General features: G+C 41.9%; 1 protein-coding gene across 1 annotated transcript in view; it reads right to left on the bottom strand.

The window, feature by feature from the left end:
• Positions 1-17796, bottom strand: part of KIF5A (kinesin family member 5A) — a 56098-nt gene that overhangs the window by 7902 nt on the left and 30400 nt on the right. The window contains exons 11-23 of the mRNA XM_088137969.1: positions 14640-14788; positions 13452-13627; positions 13224-13292; positions 12465-12671; positions 11155-11301; positions 10870-11058; positions 9459-9576; positions 8841-8899; positions 8402-8511; positions 7344-7445; positions 5581-5641; positions 4841-4912; positions 3960-4064 (exon numbers count right to left, since the gene is read on the bottom strand). Coding sequence (XP_087994095.1) covers positions 3960-4064; positions 4841-4912; positions 5581-5641; positions 7344-7445; positions 8402-8511; positions 8841-8899; positions 9459-9576; positions 10870-11058; positions 11155-11301; positions 12465-12671; positions 13224-13292; positions 13452-13627; positions 14640-14788 — 1564 coding nt within the window. The remainder of the gene's footprint in view (positions 1-3959; positions 4065-4840; positions 4913-5580; positions 5642-7343; positions 7446-8401; positions 8512-8840; positions 8900-9458; positions 9577-10869; positions 11059-11154; positions 11302-12464; positions 12672-13223; positions 13293-13451; positions 13628-14639; positions 14789-17796) is intronic.

The raw sequence follows: 17796 nt of genomic DNA, 5'->3' as shown, positions 1-17796 counted from the left end.
AAGCAATGCAGGGAATGGATATAGCAAACGTCAAACCAACATAGTCCCTTGCTACTTTGCCACCTTGCCGGATTTCCTCACTTCAGTTAGTATACAATTTTGTGACAGAATGAAAGGCCTTAGCCTCAAATGTGCACCCGTCTCATTTTACTGCTTTCTACTTCCTGCTATTTTCATTCCATTCATTATTTGAAACCTTCCAAGGCCAGCTGCAAAATCTCACCAAATTGCACATGGGAACAAATCTGTTTTCAGTTAAATCTGCCAGAGCTTCGTAGCAAGTATTGTTGGGAAGGAAAGAGAAAACAGAAAGGAGAGGTGTACTGAACTACCAGTGTGACTGGAAGCAGAGTTCAAAAGTCAGGGTAAGAGAGTTGGGTAATTCCTGCTAGGCCAGATGGTGAGGAGTGTTTTCTGTATCATGTACCAGAAGGCACAATCCCCACTGGGCCAAAGTGGGAATTTATCATGAACAAAGCTAAGCAAGGAAGAGCCATTATTTAATCTGCTGTTGGAGAGAACACATCATTTGTGGATACACCTTTTACTTTGCATGCACAAAATCCAAATTCAGTCCCCTGGTATCTCAGTAAACAAGGATGCAGATGATGAGGAGAGCTCCAAGTCTGAAGCAGACAAAGAGGAAGCAGTTATTGAGGGGCTACAGAACCTCTCTGGAGACCTGAGCTCTGCTGCAGAACCTGAACTGGATCCTATTCCTTCAACCTCTTCAAATCCTGAAGAAGATTCATTGACTCCTGCAGTATGTCAGTGCCACAGTGTGAAAGAATGGAGAACTAAGCCCTACAAGTGTGGAAGGTTCTGAGGCCAGGCTTCTTGGATGTAACATGCACCTGCTGAATCCAGGAACTGTAGAAAGACCCACAGAAACATCTTCAAACACCTGCCTTGTTGTTGCCCTCTGCTCAAAAATCTCAGTGTGATCGTTTGGGTTTCTCAACCCTTTCCTGCACTGAGACCATGGATTTTACTGTCCCACTCCAATATGTGCTGTATGTGCTTTCTACTTCCTGAATTTTTTCCTCTTTCTGAACAATCCTACATTCTCCTTCAAGTTGGGTTTACTCCCAGTTCAAGGGGTAGAACATCACAATCTCAATCACATATACTGTTTCTGCCTTTTAATTTAAGACTGCACTCCTATGGACTTTACAAGACGATCATAAGGATGATAAAAGCGCTCTCCTCTGGGGTTGGAGAATTCTTTGGAAAGAGAGAGAGAGAGAGAGAGTTGATCTGAGAGCCTTCCACTTGGTCTCCGCAGAAACATCAGCCAACGTTTTAGAATTTTGACATGTAAGGGAGGAGGCTCAGGGCTTTGGCCTCCTGCTCCCTAACTATGCCTTTACTGCACTCTTACAGCTGCCATTAAAAAAGTCCCTCCTATTGTTTCCAATAGGAGAGAACATTGCTCTTTCCTTCCTTCCACCCTAGCAACAGGGCTTTGGATTCCTCAGGGTCTCTGAAAGCAAAGCTCACCACCTAAAGAGATACAGTTGCTCTGTTCTAGGGGTTTACAAACCCTGTGCTGTGAAATGTTTTCACCTGGTATTTATTTATTTATTTTCAAAATTCATAGGAATCCTTTTAGAATAACTCTATTTCTCCTACAGGTAACACATGAATGAATAAATAAGTAGACAAGACAAGACAATGATTTGCTGCATCTGGTTTGAGTCCTATCAATGACATGTCCAGCTTGTTGTCACTGATCACATGGTAGGTATGTAAGAGGTGAGCAAGAAGCATCAGCCACCCAAGCAGATCATTGTAGGGGACAGCACCTATCACTTTGGAAGGGAAGTAGTGGGGTGACCCATAGATCTTAGAGTTTTTGGCTAGATTCACACAATGCACTGATTCTGAACCATAAATTAACCAATCACATTTTAGTCTACCATGTTGTATGAAACTGGCCTGGGTGGCTTATTTAGAGTTCAATGTGTCACACAAACCCAGAAAAGTGGATTAAATAATCTGAAGGAATTTGGTTCAGAACTCCCTGTAACAGCTCCACGCTGTCTTGGTACTTAAGACAGTCCCGTCCTCAATCTGTAAAATGTCTATTTCCCCTCTTTCAATGGCATGTTTCAAGCATCAACTCTGTATTCACTCCTTCTCCCTTTGTATGCACAATTTAATGTATGCATGACTTAATCCTTTGTGATTAACCATGCTAGCAGAGACTAATGAGAGTTGAAGTCCAAGTAATTAGGCCTGTATTAGTCTACCTTTCCCTCCATAGATTTGGGGTGATACAAAGGATTGTTTAATGTGTCAACCTTTCAAGGTAGACCAGGTCAGGAAACAGACTCCATAAGAACTAATGGAACTCTACTTTATTGTTACAGGGTATAATGATAGAATCTTGAAACCCTGACAAAATTTTCCCCTCTCTCTCATATCAAAGAGAATCAAGGCAGGGCAATCTTGAGCTTCTTCCTCACCCCCACGCCCCATCTTTCCAGACTAAGCTGATGTTTTCATAATGACTGCTGCAGATCTTCTTCAAGGCTATTTCCATACTCCTCTACGCCATGTTTGAGCTTCTAACTAACTTACAGATGGTGGTATATACATCTCCAGAGACATTAGCAATTGGAGCGCTAATTTAAGCCAAGTAAGTAAGCCAGCAAGCAAGGAAATAGTTGGGTTACAGCTTAAAACTTCCAGAGGGCACTAATTAAAACTTCCAGAGGGCACTATCACTAAAATAAAATGTAAGAAGCCATAAGAAAAGAGCCAGTGTACCTACCCAGCCACATACATGCATTCCAACAAGTTAGATGTTGCATTAGGTTTTTCTCCCTAACTCTTTTTCTCTGCCGCCCTATTTATATGTCTAATAATATTTCCTTTTAATGCTTACATGAAGACACAGCAATAATCAAACAGCATACCATGTCCCTGTAATTTGTGGGAGCCCTTACTGAATTCCCTACATATCCTTTTCTCAAAAGACTTTATTTTGGCACATTTATTTCTATTTATTTGTACAATGTTATTGTTACATTTCCTCTTTCTGCACATAAGCATCATTTGTCCAAGCATAAAGCATGCATTATTGATTCCATAAAACCCATGGAACCACATACTATAATCCCTGTGAATTACTACACACTCAGAAATACACCCTCCTGCATAGGGGTGATAAAAGAAATCAGCATGCAACTCTTCTCTCTTAAACCCCCAAAACATCCTCTATCTGGAACGGGGGGGGGGGCTTGCCAAATAATCAAGGGTACTGACACAGTAAGAAGGGCAAAATATTACAGGTTAGCAGAAAACAGGAGACAGCTCAGTACAAACGAAGACTTTGTGATGAGTTTTGGGGTCAATGTGGGCCCTAATGTGGTGTTAGAAAAAGTGGTTCTATTTTGATGGGAAAGTAGAGGAAAAGCTCTAAGACAGGAGCGGGTAACCTGTTGCCTTCTAAATTTGCTGAACCATATTTCCCAGCAGACCTTGCAGCCTGATCAAAGCTAAGCAATCCCAGGAGTTATTGTTCAGCAATATCTGGTAGGCTCACCAATTCCCCATCCCTGATTTAAATAAACATAATAAATGGGAAGAGGTACGTGCAGAGCTTTGTTATAGAAAGGAAGAGCCACAGAATAGGCCTGGGCAATATATTAAACCTGGATTATGTGAATCACCAAAGCAAGCTAAGGACGTGTCCATGCACGGATTTGTGCCTGATGAGTCCTAGATGAGTGAAAAAATTTGAGAGAGTATCCAGGTGGCCTTATGAACAAACATTCAGTGCTGCTACAATACATGGAGACAATGCAAAATGGAGATGGGGGAAAAAGCTTCCCATCCAATTGACTAAGTACTCTATAATGAACAAAAATAGCACTGAATTCACTGGCTGCCCTCATTCTCTCCATCTGTCCCTACCCTCTTTGTGGTTCTCTGGCTCTCGTTCATCCACTCACCTGTTTGTGAACTTTTGTAAGCTGTTCCAGGTTGTTCTCAAGAAAGGAAATCTTCTGTTTCTGGGAATGAGCCCCCCCACTGTCCTCGGGTTCCAGCTCTGCACTCTGGAAAGAAGCATCAAGAAAATTTGTATCTCTGCAGCAGTGAAGGAGATGGGAAAAGAGGAAGATCCTGTGAGATAGTACAGCAATGGCACCAGCAGCACAAAGCCCCAATAAAACTCCTACTTGGACTGCTCCACACTAAAACAGGCAGCTTTGAATGAGATTTCCTTGATATAGTCCCCCCCCCCCCCCCACCAAAAGAACTGTAATTCCAAGTGTAGAATGTGGATCATACAAGACAAGGAATGGCAAGAATGGGCTCCAGAATTGAGAACGACTGTGAATTCACTGAGAAATGTTCAACAGAACCATTTTCTAGCCTGATTTGAGCAAAGATTCAAAACTGCTATGCAGGGAACTTAAAAGAAAGTGCATTTCCTTTACAGTGGAAAGAAGACAGCTGACCTGCATGAAGGGCTCCCTAAGGATGAGTTGAGGCTCCAAACCTATCACACCAAGACCATCTAATTTGACAGCTATCAGTGGAACAGAGGATTTTGGAGCACAGTAGCTAGTGTAGAGTAATAGCTGAGAGACATGGCATAGTGACATAGATTTATACCCACATCAAATCCCACCCTTGTAATGACTTCAGTTGGTGGCTTTAGGCAGTATCTCACAGCCTTAGCCCATCCCTCCAACCTCTAATTTGGGGACAGAACTGCAAGTCTACCTTAAGGGGGTTTTATAAGGATTCCTTTCAAAGGTAAAGTGTTTCAAACATTCACAAGCATGATAAACATGGTAGTTTTCGGTGAGTTTCAAGGGCTACCTACTTTCTTAACTCGAGTCGTGACGTCTTGAACGAACAGCTTGCGAAGGTTGTGGAGGGTCTGGAGTTCACGGGCCTAGAAAGGCACACACAGAGAAAGGCAAGCTGAGATAAGATGTTAGCCTCCCGTTCACTTCCTTTGGTTCTATTCACAAAACACATTTAACTGGGTCACAGAGGGGGAGCATATTATGCAAACTCTTTAAGCTACATTAGTGACTTGCTTAACCAACTCTGTCAGATTTAGCCCCAAAGAGATAAACGACTCTTCTCTGCAGATAAACTCAGCTAATGTTTAGCAGGTAATTAGTTGTTTTACAAAGACCCACTCTAGTAATTCTAGAGAGACCCTGTGAAAATGGGACCTTTCTGGGAACCTGTCTGTGTGCCTTAGTAGTTTTAACTCCCCTCCAGCATAGTCACAGAAAGGGGAGGGCAAAAGGGGGCAGAAACAGATTGACAGCAAGTAAGCTGTCCCTCCAAATCTTACTGCAGTAGTGCTAACCACAATCACGCCACTTCAGATTTTTCTTTTAAAAAATACTCCTCCAGAAAGGAGAGTGGAATAAAAAAGCCCAGAAGAGGGGGGAAAAAGTGACCACCTCTCAGATTTCTTTACAACAGCTGAGAGGGCTAAAAAAAATGGCCATCACATGACAGAGCCCTCCTTGTACCAGATGCTGCTATCCACAAAGGTTGAGTCTATTCACTAGGACGGGGGAACACTGCCTTTGGGATGCTTACAACGGTTTCCTCCAGCCCCTTGAGGTCTTGCTTGGACTGCTCGTGGCGCTCGTAGAGAAATCTGTGAAGCAGAAAGAGCATGTGGGGCAAAGATACCATGGGAAAAGTGTTCTCATTTCACATCAAATAGGAGTTTAGTTGCCCTCAGTGAAGCATAACTGGTAGCACAAGCAGATGCTGTCCATTACCTCAAGCTTTAGAATCCAACATATGGTCAAGATGAAAGGCAGTCACAGATATGCAGGGTGGGCATGCTTCAGATCCCATTGGCAAAGGAATGCCAGTTGGTGGGGCCCAGAAGGTGAGCCTTTTCTGCCATAGCGTCCGCCCCATGGAACATTCTCCCTCTGAAGATCAGGATGTCCCCAACCCTGCCGACTCCTAAAGACCTGGCTGTGTGCCCGGATCTGGGGCCCCAAGTGTGTGAAGGGGCCCATCTCCTGACTGTGTTAGTGACTGTGGACTTTGATACTTCCTTGGCTGCTATGTATCTTAATTTTGTAGTTGTACTTGTCTTTATTTTTATTTTGATATTGTTTGCCACCCAGTCACTTGTTGAGAAGAGCAGCTATACAAATTGATTAAATAAATAAATAATGGCTACCAAATTAACTTTTTGGTTCTGGGCTTAATGCCTTTTACAACAGAGATGGGCAACTTTTACCAGGCTAAGAGCCTCATTGCACTTTTGAGTGGCATGCCTACATGTTCCAAAACAGAAGAGGATGGAACCAGGACAAAAAACAAACTTGACTTAATACAATTGATACGATCACTCCCCAGGTTCCTAATCATCTTGTCTTCTGCCCTTTGAAAAATTGTCACAATCAGTGGCAACTTTTGGAGGGGCTCTATGGGCTACATTCCAGACTTTGGAGGATTGCATATAGCCTTGAGGCCTTAGATCAGGGTTTCTCAACCTTGGCAACTTGAAGATGTGTGGACTTCAGCTCCCAGGATTTTGGGAGTTGAAGTCCATACATCTTCAAGTCACCAAGGTATTGAGAAACCCTGCTTAGATTATACATGCCTGTTTTGTAAGGACTTAGGAAGCAGTTTTTTTGTTGAAGGAGGGAAAGTTGCATACTGAGAAGTAGAATTCAACTGCATGTATGTGAGAGTAGGCAGATTTGGTGGCAGAGGAAAAGCAAGTAACTGTGGAGGAATGGTTCACCCATCCCTTCCAGATCATTCAATTGCAGATGAATATAAATCATCTCTTAGAACTGGGGACTGAGCACCACCTGCTTAGCTCAAGCTGTAAACTGTTCAGGGGTCTTCTATGCAGGAAAAGAATAACCCTAATATGGGTCATCATGGAGGCAGTGGAGGTGAGTCACAGCAGGCTTGAACAGGTTCTTATTGGGAAGGGAAGGAAATAGGAAGCATGCAAAGGTTTGGGAATATGAAATACTACCCAGTCATGACATTTCCTTGTGAAGGGTCATCTTAAATTTAGGATCATCTTTTTGGATGAGTCTGGTATATGTTCTTTTTTAAACCAAAGATGCTTGAATTGCTAAATGTGTCCTCAGTCAATTGAACTACAATTTCTTCCCCCCACTACACAGAATTAATGTATATCAGCTTTTCCCAACTGATGCCTTGTGGCATCAAATCCCAGAATTCAGCAGGACCAACACATTTTGTTCTAGATGGTGGGACATGTTCTTAAACACTGATTTCCATTTCTCTTGTGATCCCTCCACAAGAGGGATTAGGAAAGGCAGCTGAAAATGTCTGGGGAAAGGAAGAGTTCTCACGTCAGCTCCTGAAGCTTTTGTGATTTCTCTTGCTCCTCACTCTTGAGTTTCTCATAGTCAGCACGAAGTTTCTCCAGTTCAAGTTCTAACTTCTGGTTTAAGCTGGACAGGAAAGAATATAGGGAGAAATGTGCTGTTCATGTTGGGATGGTAAGCAGATTATCACAGTTATTCACCAGCCTTTCCACTTAGGATAAAGAAGCCAATGCTAAAGGCTGAAGACAGGGAGACTAAAGAGTCAAAGCCTCTAGCCCTTAAGGGGCTGCCTTTCAGGACAATATATACAAGATGATGTTTGAAACAACCATGTCTTAAGTCTTTTGATCACAACCAGCTTCTAGTCTTGAATATAATTCCAGGTTTAGAAACTGGTATAAATGGAGGTTTAGCACTGGTATAAATGGATTTTTAACTGCAGCGATCATCCTAAGTAATTTTTATTAGGACAAGTTCTATTGAGTGAACTCCAGTTCTCAGGAAGGAATTACTGACATTAAATTGGTTTTAGTTCATGGTGTCTCAGGGACCACCAGTCTAGAAATCCTATTGGTTATATGCCACTTAAAGGACACCAGTCAGTTGAATTTATGTCACACAAGATGTATGGATATAATGCAACAACTTTAAGCTATACTACATTGCCATTATCTCTAGAATTAATTAACATGAGATTTCTCCAGTCTGGCTCCTCCAGACCTATTAAGAAAGGCTACAAATCCCAAAATTGTTAGTAAGCATGCTGGTTAAGAATTCTGGGAGTTGCAGTCCTAACACATCTGGAGGGTGTGAGGTTACCCCTACTTCTACCTTTGCTCCTAATTTCCATTCTAAATATATTCATAAGTGGTTGTTTCTTATTTTATTGTCTGTTCATATTACTCCTGCTTTCCAAACCTTGTCCAGTTTTCTGCTGATACTCTGCCATCAGTATCTTGACACTGATTAAGTCAGGCCCTGCCAAAAAAACCCAGCTTCGCATCTCCAACACAACCTATCCTATAATGAGAATCTCTCCCCTTCCCATCAGAACAGCTTGCCCCATCCTAAAAATGACTCACTCTTTGAGCTCATCAATGACTTTCTGCTTCTGGTTGATCTCATCACGTAGGCGTGCCAACTGTTTGTGGTGGGCTTCACGGTGACTCTCTAGCTGCACATCCAAGGCCTTCTGCAGGAAAGGAACAAAGCAATTCAGAAATGTAGAAAGCAGTCCTAGGGCCCCTGATAAGGCAGCACACCTTGGACACTCTTCGGAAATATATTTAGTATTTTTCAGCAAATCTATACTCTCCAACAGCCTATCATATGCTTGTCCTGTTTTCTCTGTTCTCCTTTTAGAGCCTGGAATATGCCTGTGTGGCCCTCTGCCTCCCCATCTTTCTTTGTTTCCTCCATCTCTACCCCTCTTTTTGATGAATGCTGCCAAGGGCCAATGGGCTTGTGTAAGAGGAATAACACCCTTGATGAAGAAAGACATGCCTTATCTCTTGTACTAACTTTGACTTCATCTGTATCTTGTATCAGGTCCTGCTCCTTGGCCACTTCATCCACAGTCTCTGTGGGAGAGAAGAAGAATCCTTAATGAGAGGATTGGGACAGAGTTAGAGCAGTGAGGTTGATGACCAGTGTTAGCTTAGTAATCAGTAATTAGTTCTCTTGATCCAGGAGACTAAGCTAAAACATCGATTGCTCATTTAATTTACCATGGTTCTTGAGCAAGCCTTTTTCTCAGTTTAATCCCTCAAACCCTAGAGCAGAATGGAGCATGGAGTAGCACAAAAATTTCTTTTTAAAAGACTTCTGTAAAAACCATCCTTCATCTATAAAATGGAAACAGTAACCTGCTTCATACCATTGTACATATAGGAAAGGCTTTACTGTACAAAATGAACAAGCTACATACGAGTGATAAATAGTAACAGGAAGGAGCTACTGTGAAGATTCAAACACGGTCAAGGATGCCTGTAAGCAAATAACATTGTACTCAAGGATTCAAATGTTCTGCATTAAAAAATATATATTCTGCAACCACTCCCACCCACCGATTTCCCGAATTATTCACATGCTTCTATATCAATTATAAACTATGCCATAAGCCCATTCCACTTGCATTACCTTGGGCCTGCAGTTTAGCCAACTCTTCACTCAGAGCATCATAGGATTCTTCCAGGTTCCGTTTCTTCAGCTCCACACTCTGCATGTACTCAGTAAGCGAACGGATCTTTGCTTCATGCTGAGAAGATTAGGAATCGTGAGCAAATTAAAGATCCCTTCCACAAACTTAGTACAGATCCCAGAGTTTCCAATCTCATCTTTGACGAGAAAGAACTCAAGTTCCTGCTCATGCAAACTTGGAAACTAATCTCTCCTCAAATGCATCTTCAGAGTTCCAAAATAAACAGGGCACCAAGCAATCAAGAAGTCCCTTCCAGATTGCATTTCAGCGATACACCGATCATAGTTTACAGTACAATTCTATGCAAGTATATCCAGAAGCTGCAATCAATAGGACTGCTGCTAAGAAATAATGCACAGGATTACAGCCTTGAATATTAATTAGATGGATCATTTATGACTTTTTTGAAACAGGAAATACTGCTTTTGGAGAAAAAAAATCAATTTGTGCTTGTGGAGGTAGGTGTGTTGTGCTCTCCCCATTTCACATACACACTCATAAAGCTCTTCATGGAGCTGTAGATTTGTGTACAGTTGCCAGCATTCAGAACTCCTTAGTAAAAATAAAAGGAGTGTTTGTGTGAGCCAGAATGGGGAAATGAAAAATGGGCAAAGAACTTAAATAATCCTCAATCTGCTATTTCTCTGATCCTGTTTTAAAAATTGGTACATAGAATCATGACCTGCAACAGCATGACCTCTGGCCCCAGAGATACATCCCAAAATATAAAATATTACAACAGAGATTTGTATATCAAAGTGATCTATAATTAGATTTCTCGTTGTTTTCATGTGCACTTAGAAGCAATTGTGAGAAGGGTGGAAAAATGGATTGGAATAGTGGCATTAGAGAAAGATGGGTAATACATCAACTGGTATTTGAAAAAATGGAAATAGGAGAAGAGTTAAGCCTTCTCCCCCGTGATTTTTTTAAAAACAAAAGTCCCACTCTGGGGTTAGAGCCCAATGACATCAGCTCCGCAGTTTATGCAGATCCACTGTTGCAGATACAATGTCCAAAAGATCATTCCATTAAAATGCCTGTTTGTAAAGAGCTGAGTATGTGCTTCTGGTCACTCTGATGGAACTTGGTCTCCCAAATATGTATGTATAAATATTTAAAGACACATGCCAGCCATTTGGCTTCTACAGGTCTGCTATAAGGAACACTCATGCACGGGTAGCAAAGGTATCTTCCCCATGAACAATGAAGCTACTCTAAATGCACATTTTGGGGAGCCTCAACCCCACTACTGAAATAATGATCCAGCAATAAACTGGATCGACAAGACTTTATCAGTTTTAAAAGCCATAGCTAGTGTCTTTTCATCCCCACTTCCGTGAATCTGACCTGAGAAATGAGAAGCTGGCAGGAAGACAATTCCCTTCCTGTCACCTCCATCTTGCGGTGGCATTCGACTTGAAGACCCTCCAGCTGACGGCAGCGCTTCACAACTGACTTCACTTCTGATTTGATTTTGCTGATGTAGAGCCGGGCAACAGTAAATTCCTCCTCAATGGCACCACTAATCTCTACTGGCTAGAAATTAAAGATTTTAAAGAAAACATATTATGTGGGGAACATAGTTCAACACATGATTCTTAGAAGCAGAACTGTTTACACATCCTTCCTTACCAGTTTGATCTCACCATTGCCCACAATGACGCTGAATTCACTCAGATCCTTCATAAGGCCATTGAGGACCTCAGCAATGCGTTTGCGCTGGTGGGCACTGAATTCCTGCAGGCGTTGCAACTCTGATTCCAAAGACAGCATGGTGGCCTGTAAAAAGAAAGACAACTATGGCTTATCGAGCTCAAAGAGAAGTTCTCTGGTTTAAAAATTTGGGACTCTCAATTTTTAGCTAAAGGGACAAGACCTTAATTTCCAGCATTATCCTCTGGGAAGAACTAGATTATACAAACACAAAATTAAGAGGGAAAAATGGTTTAAACTTTTGTTCATATGCAAGGGCTCTGAGTAAGTGTGTAACCGGAGGCTACAGCACATCATAATCTGACTGTTACGGGAATGGAAGTATTTAAACCAAACAGAAAGGCTATGGTGAATTTATTAGGCAGGTCAATGAACACCTGGTGCCACCATCACTGCACTTCTGAGATGCTTTCTCTAAGGCAGTGTTGTCCAAACTTGGCCACTTTAAGATGAGTGGACATGCTGGCTGGGGAATTCTGGGAGTTGAAGTCCACTCATCTTAAAGTGGCCAAGTTTGGACAACACTGCTCTAAGGAATCTCCCTATAGCACATTGTTTTCTTTTTAGCATCCCAATAAGACTTGTTTTGTTACTCAGTGGCTTTTAAAGAACTTTATTCTTTTAAGTTTTTTTGACATTTTGATGAATGCATTGTTTCTAGACGTATATTTTGAATTATATTTTATTGTGCTGACTTTTAAAAAAGATTTATTTTGATCTTTTCTTTCTTTGTTTTGTTTTAAATTGCTCATTTAAATAGGTCAGACAAGCACCTTGTAAATAGAAATAATAATGCTCCACACTAAAAAAAAATGCCTCAAGGAAAATTGAATTTTGCAACCTGTGCAAATCAACATCAGATTTCTCATGTGCTGAATTATTTCTTCTGCCTTTCTTATTACTTTGTATATTTTGCGCTAGTGGTGGTAATTAAGACGAAAGCAATATGGGATGGTATTGCAGGACCCCAAGAACCAGAATTATTATTCATCCACTTTTCTGGCTCTAAAGATTTCAACATACATTGGTCCCATACATTGAAGCATATCACTGCATCCATTAGGGCAAGATATCTGCTCCTTTTTGATGAAGTATATTACTGAATTTCTCACTAAGGTGAATTTTGCACGGATAGAAAAAACACAACTTTGTTTATACTTGCTCTTCTAACTCTACTTCTAACTCTAACTTGTGTCTTGCAATTCTGCAAAGAAGATCTCAGCACTTACCACCTTCTGAGACAATTCATCCACCAGTAGTTGATTCTGTTGATTCTTCTCTTCTACTTCCTGGGATTTCTGATCATAGTTGACAGCCAGCTCCTCCAGAGCTTGCAGTACCTCCTTCACCTCCTCCTTAGCAGAATCATTCTCAGACTGCAGATGGCTTAGCTCCTGCTGCACTTTTTCATTGTCCCCACGAGTGGACATTAGCAGCTGTCAGAGGGAAAAGGCAGGGTGAGTTGGTGAGTAGTTAGAGAAATGTCAGGGGAAATATAAGAAAGGAAGAAGAGCAGGAAGACCTAGCCTGGATGATGTAGAATGAGGAAGAAATATAAAAAGAGATGCAGAGTGCTGAGAAACAGAGGGTTTTATGGCTACACTAGCCTTTCTCTACCCAACTGCCTTCTGATTATAGCTCCCATAAATCAGCCAGTGGTGCAGCTTGCTGAAATTTATCGCAGCTGCAGTCTAATACAGCCAGAGGACACCTAACTGGGGAAGACTGGAATACAATTATTTAATTAAACTAGGGATGGGAAGACCAGGGCAAAATCCATAGCCAGCCACTAGGCTTATTAGGCAATGTTGGATGCATCAACATCTCTCACAGGACTGTTGTGAGGATAATGTGATGAGAAAGAACTACATAGGATATCATCTGCTCCTTTGAGAAAAGGCTGGCTTAAACTAAATAAGAGAGATAAAAAGTCAGGATGCACTTTTATGCATGTGTGTGCACAAAAGTACTATTGGAAAATTGCTCACCTCCTCCTGGTCCAGCATCTGCTGCTTTAGTTTCTCCATCAATTGGCTCTGCTGATTAATTTCATCATCCTAATTGGACAAAAATATGTCATTGCTAACTACCTTGTGCTGTGTCCATGGTTTCAGACAGGTAAGGAACAAGGAAAAGACATTGAGACTGAGATGGGGATCAGAGTAACCCAAGAGAAGAGGGACTCTATGTGGGATGGGTTGAGGAGAGATCTTTACCTTGTCATCAAGCTGCTTGTAGAGTTTGCGGATCTCCTCCTCATACTTATGCCGCTCCTCATCCGAGATCCGGATGACGATGGAGGAGTTGTTATCATTAACGGGTGTCTCATCACAAGTGTCAGGTACCACCTTCTCCTCATCACTCAACTGCTCTGTTTCTGGGACGTTCTCACCTAAAAATGTTTAAATAGAAGACAAGGGACATTTTCACACACTCATTTCACTGCTGTGTTTAATATGAGTCACGAGGTATCCTAGTGCCTCTCAGGGACAGATCTGTGCAGTGACCAAATGAGAAATTACACTCCTTTCACCATCCTAGAAATGTGAAGTACATTCAAAGGAATCAGAATTAAGGAAAATAGGTGCACTTTTTCAGTGCTGGACAAACTCTGCAATTCAAGGCCATTTTGGTACAAATCTCTGAATGGAGAGTGAATTATGCAGCTATTTTTCACAGTAGGCACTCAATATCTTAAAGGAATATTACATCTGTCTTATCATAGGAGGTCACCGTCTGGAAGATCAAAAATTCAATGAAGAGAAATTACTTGGCACAAGTTCCCAGGTTCACTCCTTAGCATCTCCATCTCCTGTCCATGTTCAACAAAACTGGACTAGATGAATAATAGTCTGACTTGATATATGACAGTTACCTAGGTTTCTATGACTTTCCCTTGCATTTTATCCCTCTTAGATCCCTTGTCATATCTGCACTTACTATTTAGTTCCTAGGCAACCTGAAGCATCTGTATTGCAACATACATGCATCTAGCATATGTCTGGGATCCTCTGTCCTTAAACTACATGAATCAATATGACATATCAGGACACTGATAACCATTCCCAAAGTCTTTCTGTTTGGCAAATGCATCTCCCTGGAATGCAGTGTAGCCATAGTCCTTGCTTGTGTCCTTGCATTTTTTTTTTTTATCTCTTACTCCAAACATTTATTGACTGCCACAATGAAAAAGGAAATGTGCAATTCTCATTGCTTTGTTTTTCAGGTACAATTTAAATTTAGCCAAGAACATGCCTTCTGGTCATATCTCACCCTGTCAACATTTGGTTGATAGAGAGGAAATGCACCTATTGCTAATCTCACTTAGTTCTGAAAAAGACTAAACAGGAACGCATTCAACTACAAAGCAAAGAGGGCCTCTCTTTCCTCTGCACCTGACCTACCATTGCGCCAGCGCCCTAGCTCTGCCTCCAACTTGGTAATCGTCTCCTTCAGGGTCTTGTTCTTCTCCTTTTCCTTCTCAAATTTCTTCTTCCACTGTTCCGCTGTCAATTCCAGATTCACTGATGCTGTATTCTTGATTGTCTTGGCCCTGAAATGGAACAGAATTTTTTTACACAAGGGACTTGGGTTTGCTTACCAGTCATTCCATTTTTTGACTGATTGATTGAATGTGCCAACAAGTTGTTTTTGATTCCTAGCAACCACATAGATAGATTTTCTTCATGATGATCTATCAATAATCTGGTATTTCAGATTTTCCAACAGTACACTCATTGGCTGTGTAACTGAGTCCATCCACCTTGCTGCTGTTTGTCCTCTTCTTCTCTTTCCTTCCAAGACATTCCATTACACCCTATTTATTATACTGTTCATCTTCCTAGTATTGAAGCAGATGACCAAAGCACTAAAAACACAGGAAGCTCTTACTATACCACATTGCTCATACTGTGTATACTGACTAGCAGGAATAGGTTTTATGGCTGAAGTTTTCCTCAACCTTAGCAGAAGATGCTTATGATCAAACCTTGGACCTTTCCATGCAAAGCATGTGCTCCACAACTGAAGTCAATCCTTTCCCTAGATGCCTCACCTCCTAAATAGCAGCAGAATAAGTTTTCCTGGCTGTTCCTTTTCCAAACTAACATATTTTACTACAATTGTGATAATTCCAAGGCAGTAAGATGGGAGTTATAGTGCAACACATCAAGAAAGCACCATCTAAGGAAAGGCTACTATAGAGTAACTTTTGATTAAATGGAGAAATGTGAATCAAAAGAAAGGAAAAAGTTGCTTAACTACAATGATGTGATTTTGTTTACTTGTCCATAAAATATACCTTATTTTAACTTAAAAGAAGTACATGGCATTCAAATACACATTATGATAGAAGCTTCTGAGGACATAACCATGCAATTATTTTTCTCTGTTTTTGTTTTCACTAACAGTTCTAAACATGTTGCATTTAGAACTCAGAGGTGTTCTTATGCATAAGAATCTAAGGCCCTGTGGGCAAACATAGATTGATTTTATATCAATTTAACCATTATGGCTTTTTCATAAAGGATGTTGGGGAATTATTGTTCAATAAACACTGCGGAGATTTTTATTAGAAATTCCTACTTTCCCCCTCCCACCCCACCAAGCTACAAATCCCAGGGCTGCTTGGGGAAAAGGAATGACTGATAAATCTGTTCATATCTGTAGTATAGATATTTTATGTCCCATCATGTAATCCTAGAACTAACTTCCTTCCTTCCTTCCTTCCTTCCTTCCTTCCTTCCTTCCTTCCTTCCTTCCTTCCTTCCTTCCTTCCTTCCTTCCTTCCTTCCTTCCTTCCTTCCCTCCCTCCCTCCCTCCCTCCCTCCCTCCCTCCCTCCCTCCTTCCTTCCTTCCTTCCTTCCTTCCTTCCTTCCTTCCTTCCTTCCTTCCTTCCTTCCTTCCTTCCTTCCTTCCTTCCTTCCTTCCTTCCTCTCTTTTTGTCTCTGAAGTACTTATGTCTAAAGAATACTCTTGTAATATTAAGAAAATCTGGCACTCTTCCAGCATGTCTCCCATCCCAGTCCATTTGCTACTTTATTTTACCAATTCTCTGTTTCTCCACTCGGAAAATCTAAAACTAGCCTTCCCCAACCAAGTGCTAGCCAGCACCTGATATCCAAACGTATGTATGTATGTATGTATGTATGTATGTATGTATGTATTTATTTATTTATTTATTTATCATATTTATATAGCAGCCCATCTCACAAAAAAGTGAATCTGGGTGGTGTACAGTATTCAGTTAAAAAGAAAACCAATATATACATATAAAACAGACATTATTAAAACTATAAAAACTATAAAAAACACACAGAACAAGAAGATATTAACCACAGTAAGGGAGCCATCGCAAAATCTCCCTGGTCCCCTCTGATCACACAGCCATGGCAGAGAAGGCCTGCCTCCTGGGACCCGCCAAATGTAATTCCCTGACAGATGGGACCCACAGCATGCCTTCTCTGCCAGACCTGATGGGATGGGCAGATGTAACTGGGGAGAGGCAGTCTCTCAGATAACCTGGACTCATGAAGTTAAAGGCTTTAAAGGCCAAAAACCTGCACCTTGAATTGGACCTGGAAGCAAACTGGCAACCAGTGCAGCTCATGAAGCAGAGGTGTAACGTGTATCACCCTATGGGCACACATAACTGCCTGCGCCACTGCATTTTGCACCAGTTGAGGCTTCTGGATATTCTTCAAGGGCAGCCCCATGTACAGCGCATTACAGAAGTCCAAATGAGAGATGTCCAGGGCATGAGTGACTGTGAGCAAAACTCCCTGATCCAGGAATGGGCACAACTGGCGCATAATACAAAGCTATGAAAAGGCCCTCTTAGCCACAACTGCCACCTGCTCTTCGAGTGGGAGTCATGAATCCAGGAGGACCCCATGAATCCAGGTGCCACCCCATCCAGCACCAAAGATGATATAGCCCTAGCACCAGAAGGCCCCCAAACCCAAACCCACTCAGTCTTGCCAGGGTTCAGATAAAGCCTGTCGTTCCCCATCCAGATCCTCATAGCCTCCAGGCACCAGGATAAGACATTCACAGCAGTGCTTAATTCGCCAGGGGCAGAGATGTATAATTGGGTATCATCAGGGTACTGATGATATCTCACCCCATAGCGACGGATGAGCTCACCCAGTGGCCTCATGTAGATGTTAAATAGGAGAGGGGAGAATACCAAACCCTGCAGCACTCCATATAGTAGGGGCTGAGGGTGGGATCTCTCCTCCCCAACTACCACCGATTGGAATTGGCCCCAGAGAAAGGAGGTGAACCAGCACAACACCATGCTCCCCACCTGCAATCCTCTGAGCCAATCCAGAAGGATACCATGGTCGATGGTATCAAAAGCCACAGAGAGGTCAAGTAGGGCAAGGATGGATGCCCAATCCCCATCCCATCCTTGCCAGAGGTCATCTGAAAGTGAAAACAATACTGTTTCAGTCCCATACCCAGGCCTGAATCCAGACTGAAAGGGATCCAGATAATCCGCTTCATTCAAGGTCCTCCGAAGCTGTTGCACAACCACCTTCTCAGTCATCTTCCCCAAAA

Source organism: Python bivittatus, unplaced genomic scaffold (assembly GCF_059951505.1).
Source record: "Python bivittatus isolate LINGU-HERP-01145 unplaced genomic scaffold, Pbiv_v1 ctg000220_np1212, whole genome shotgun sequence".
NCBI classification, from domain to species: domain Eukaryota; kingdom Metazoa; phylum Chordata; class Lepidosauria; order Squamata; family Pythonidae; genus Python; species Python bivittatus.
This window is presented reverse-complemented; position numbering and strand designations above follow the sequence as displayed.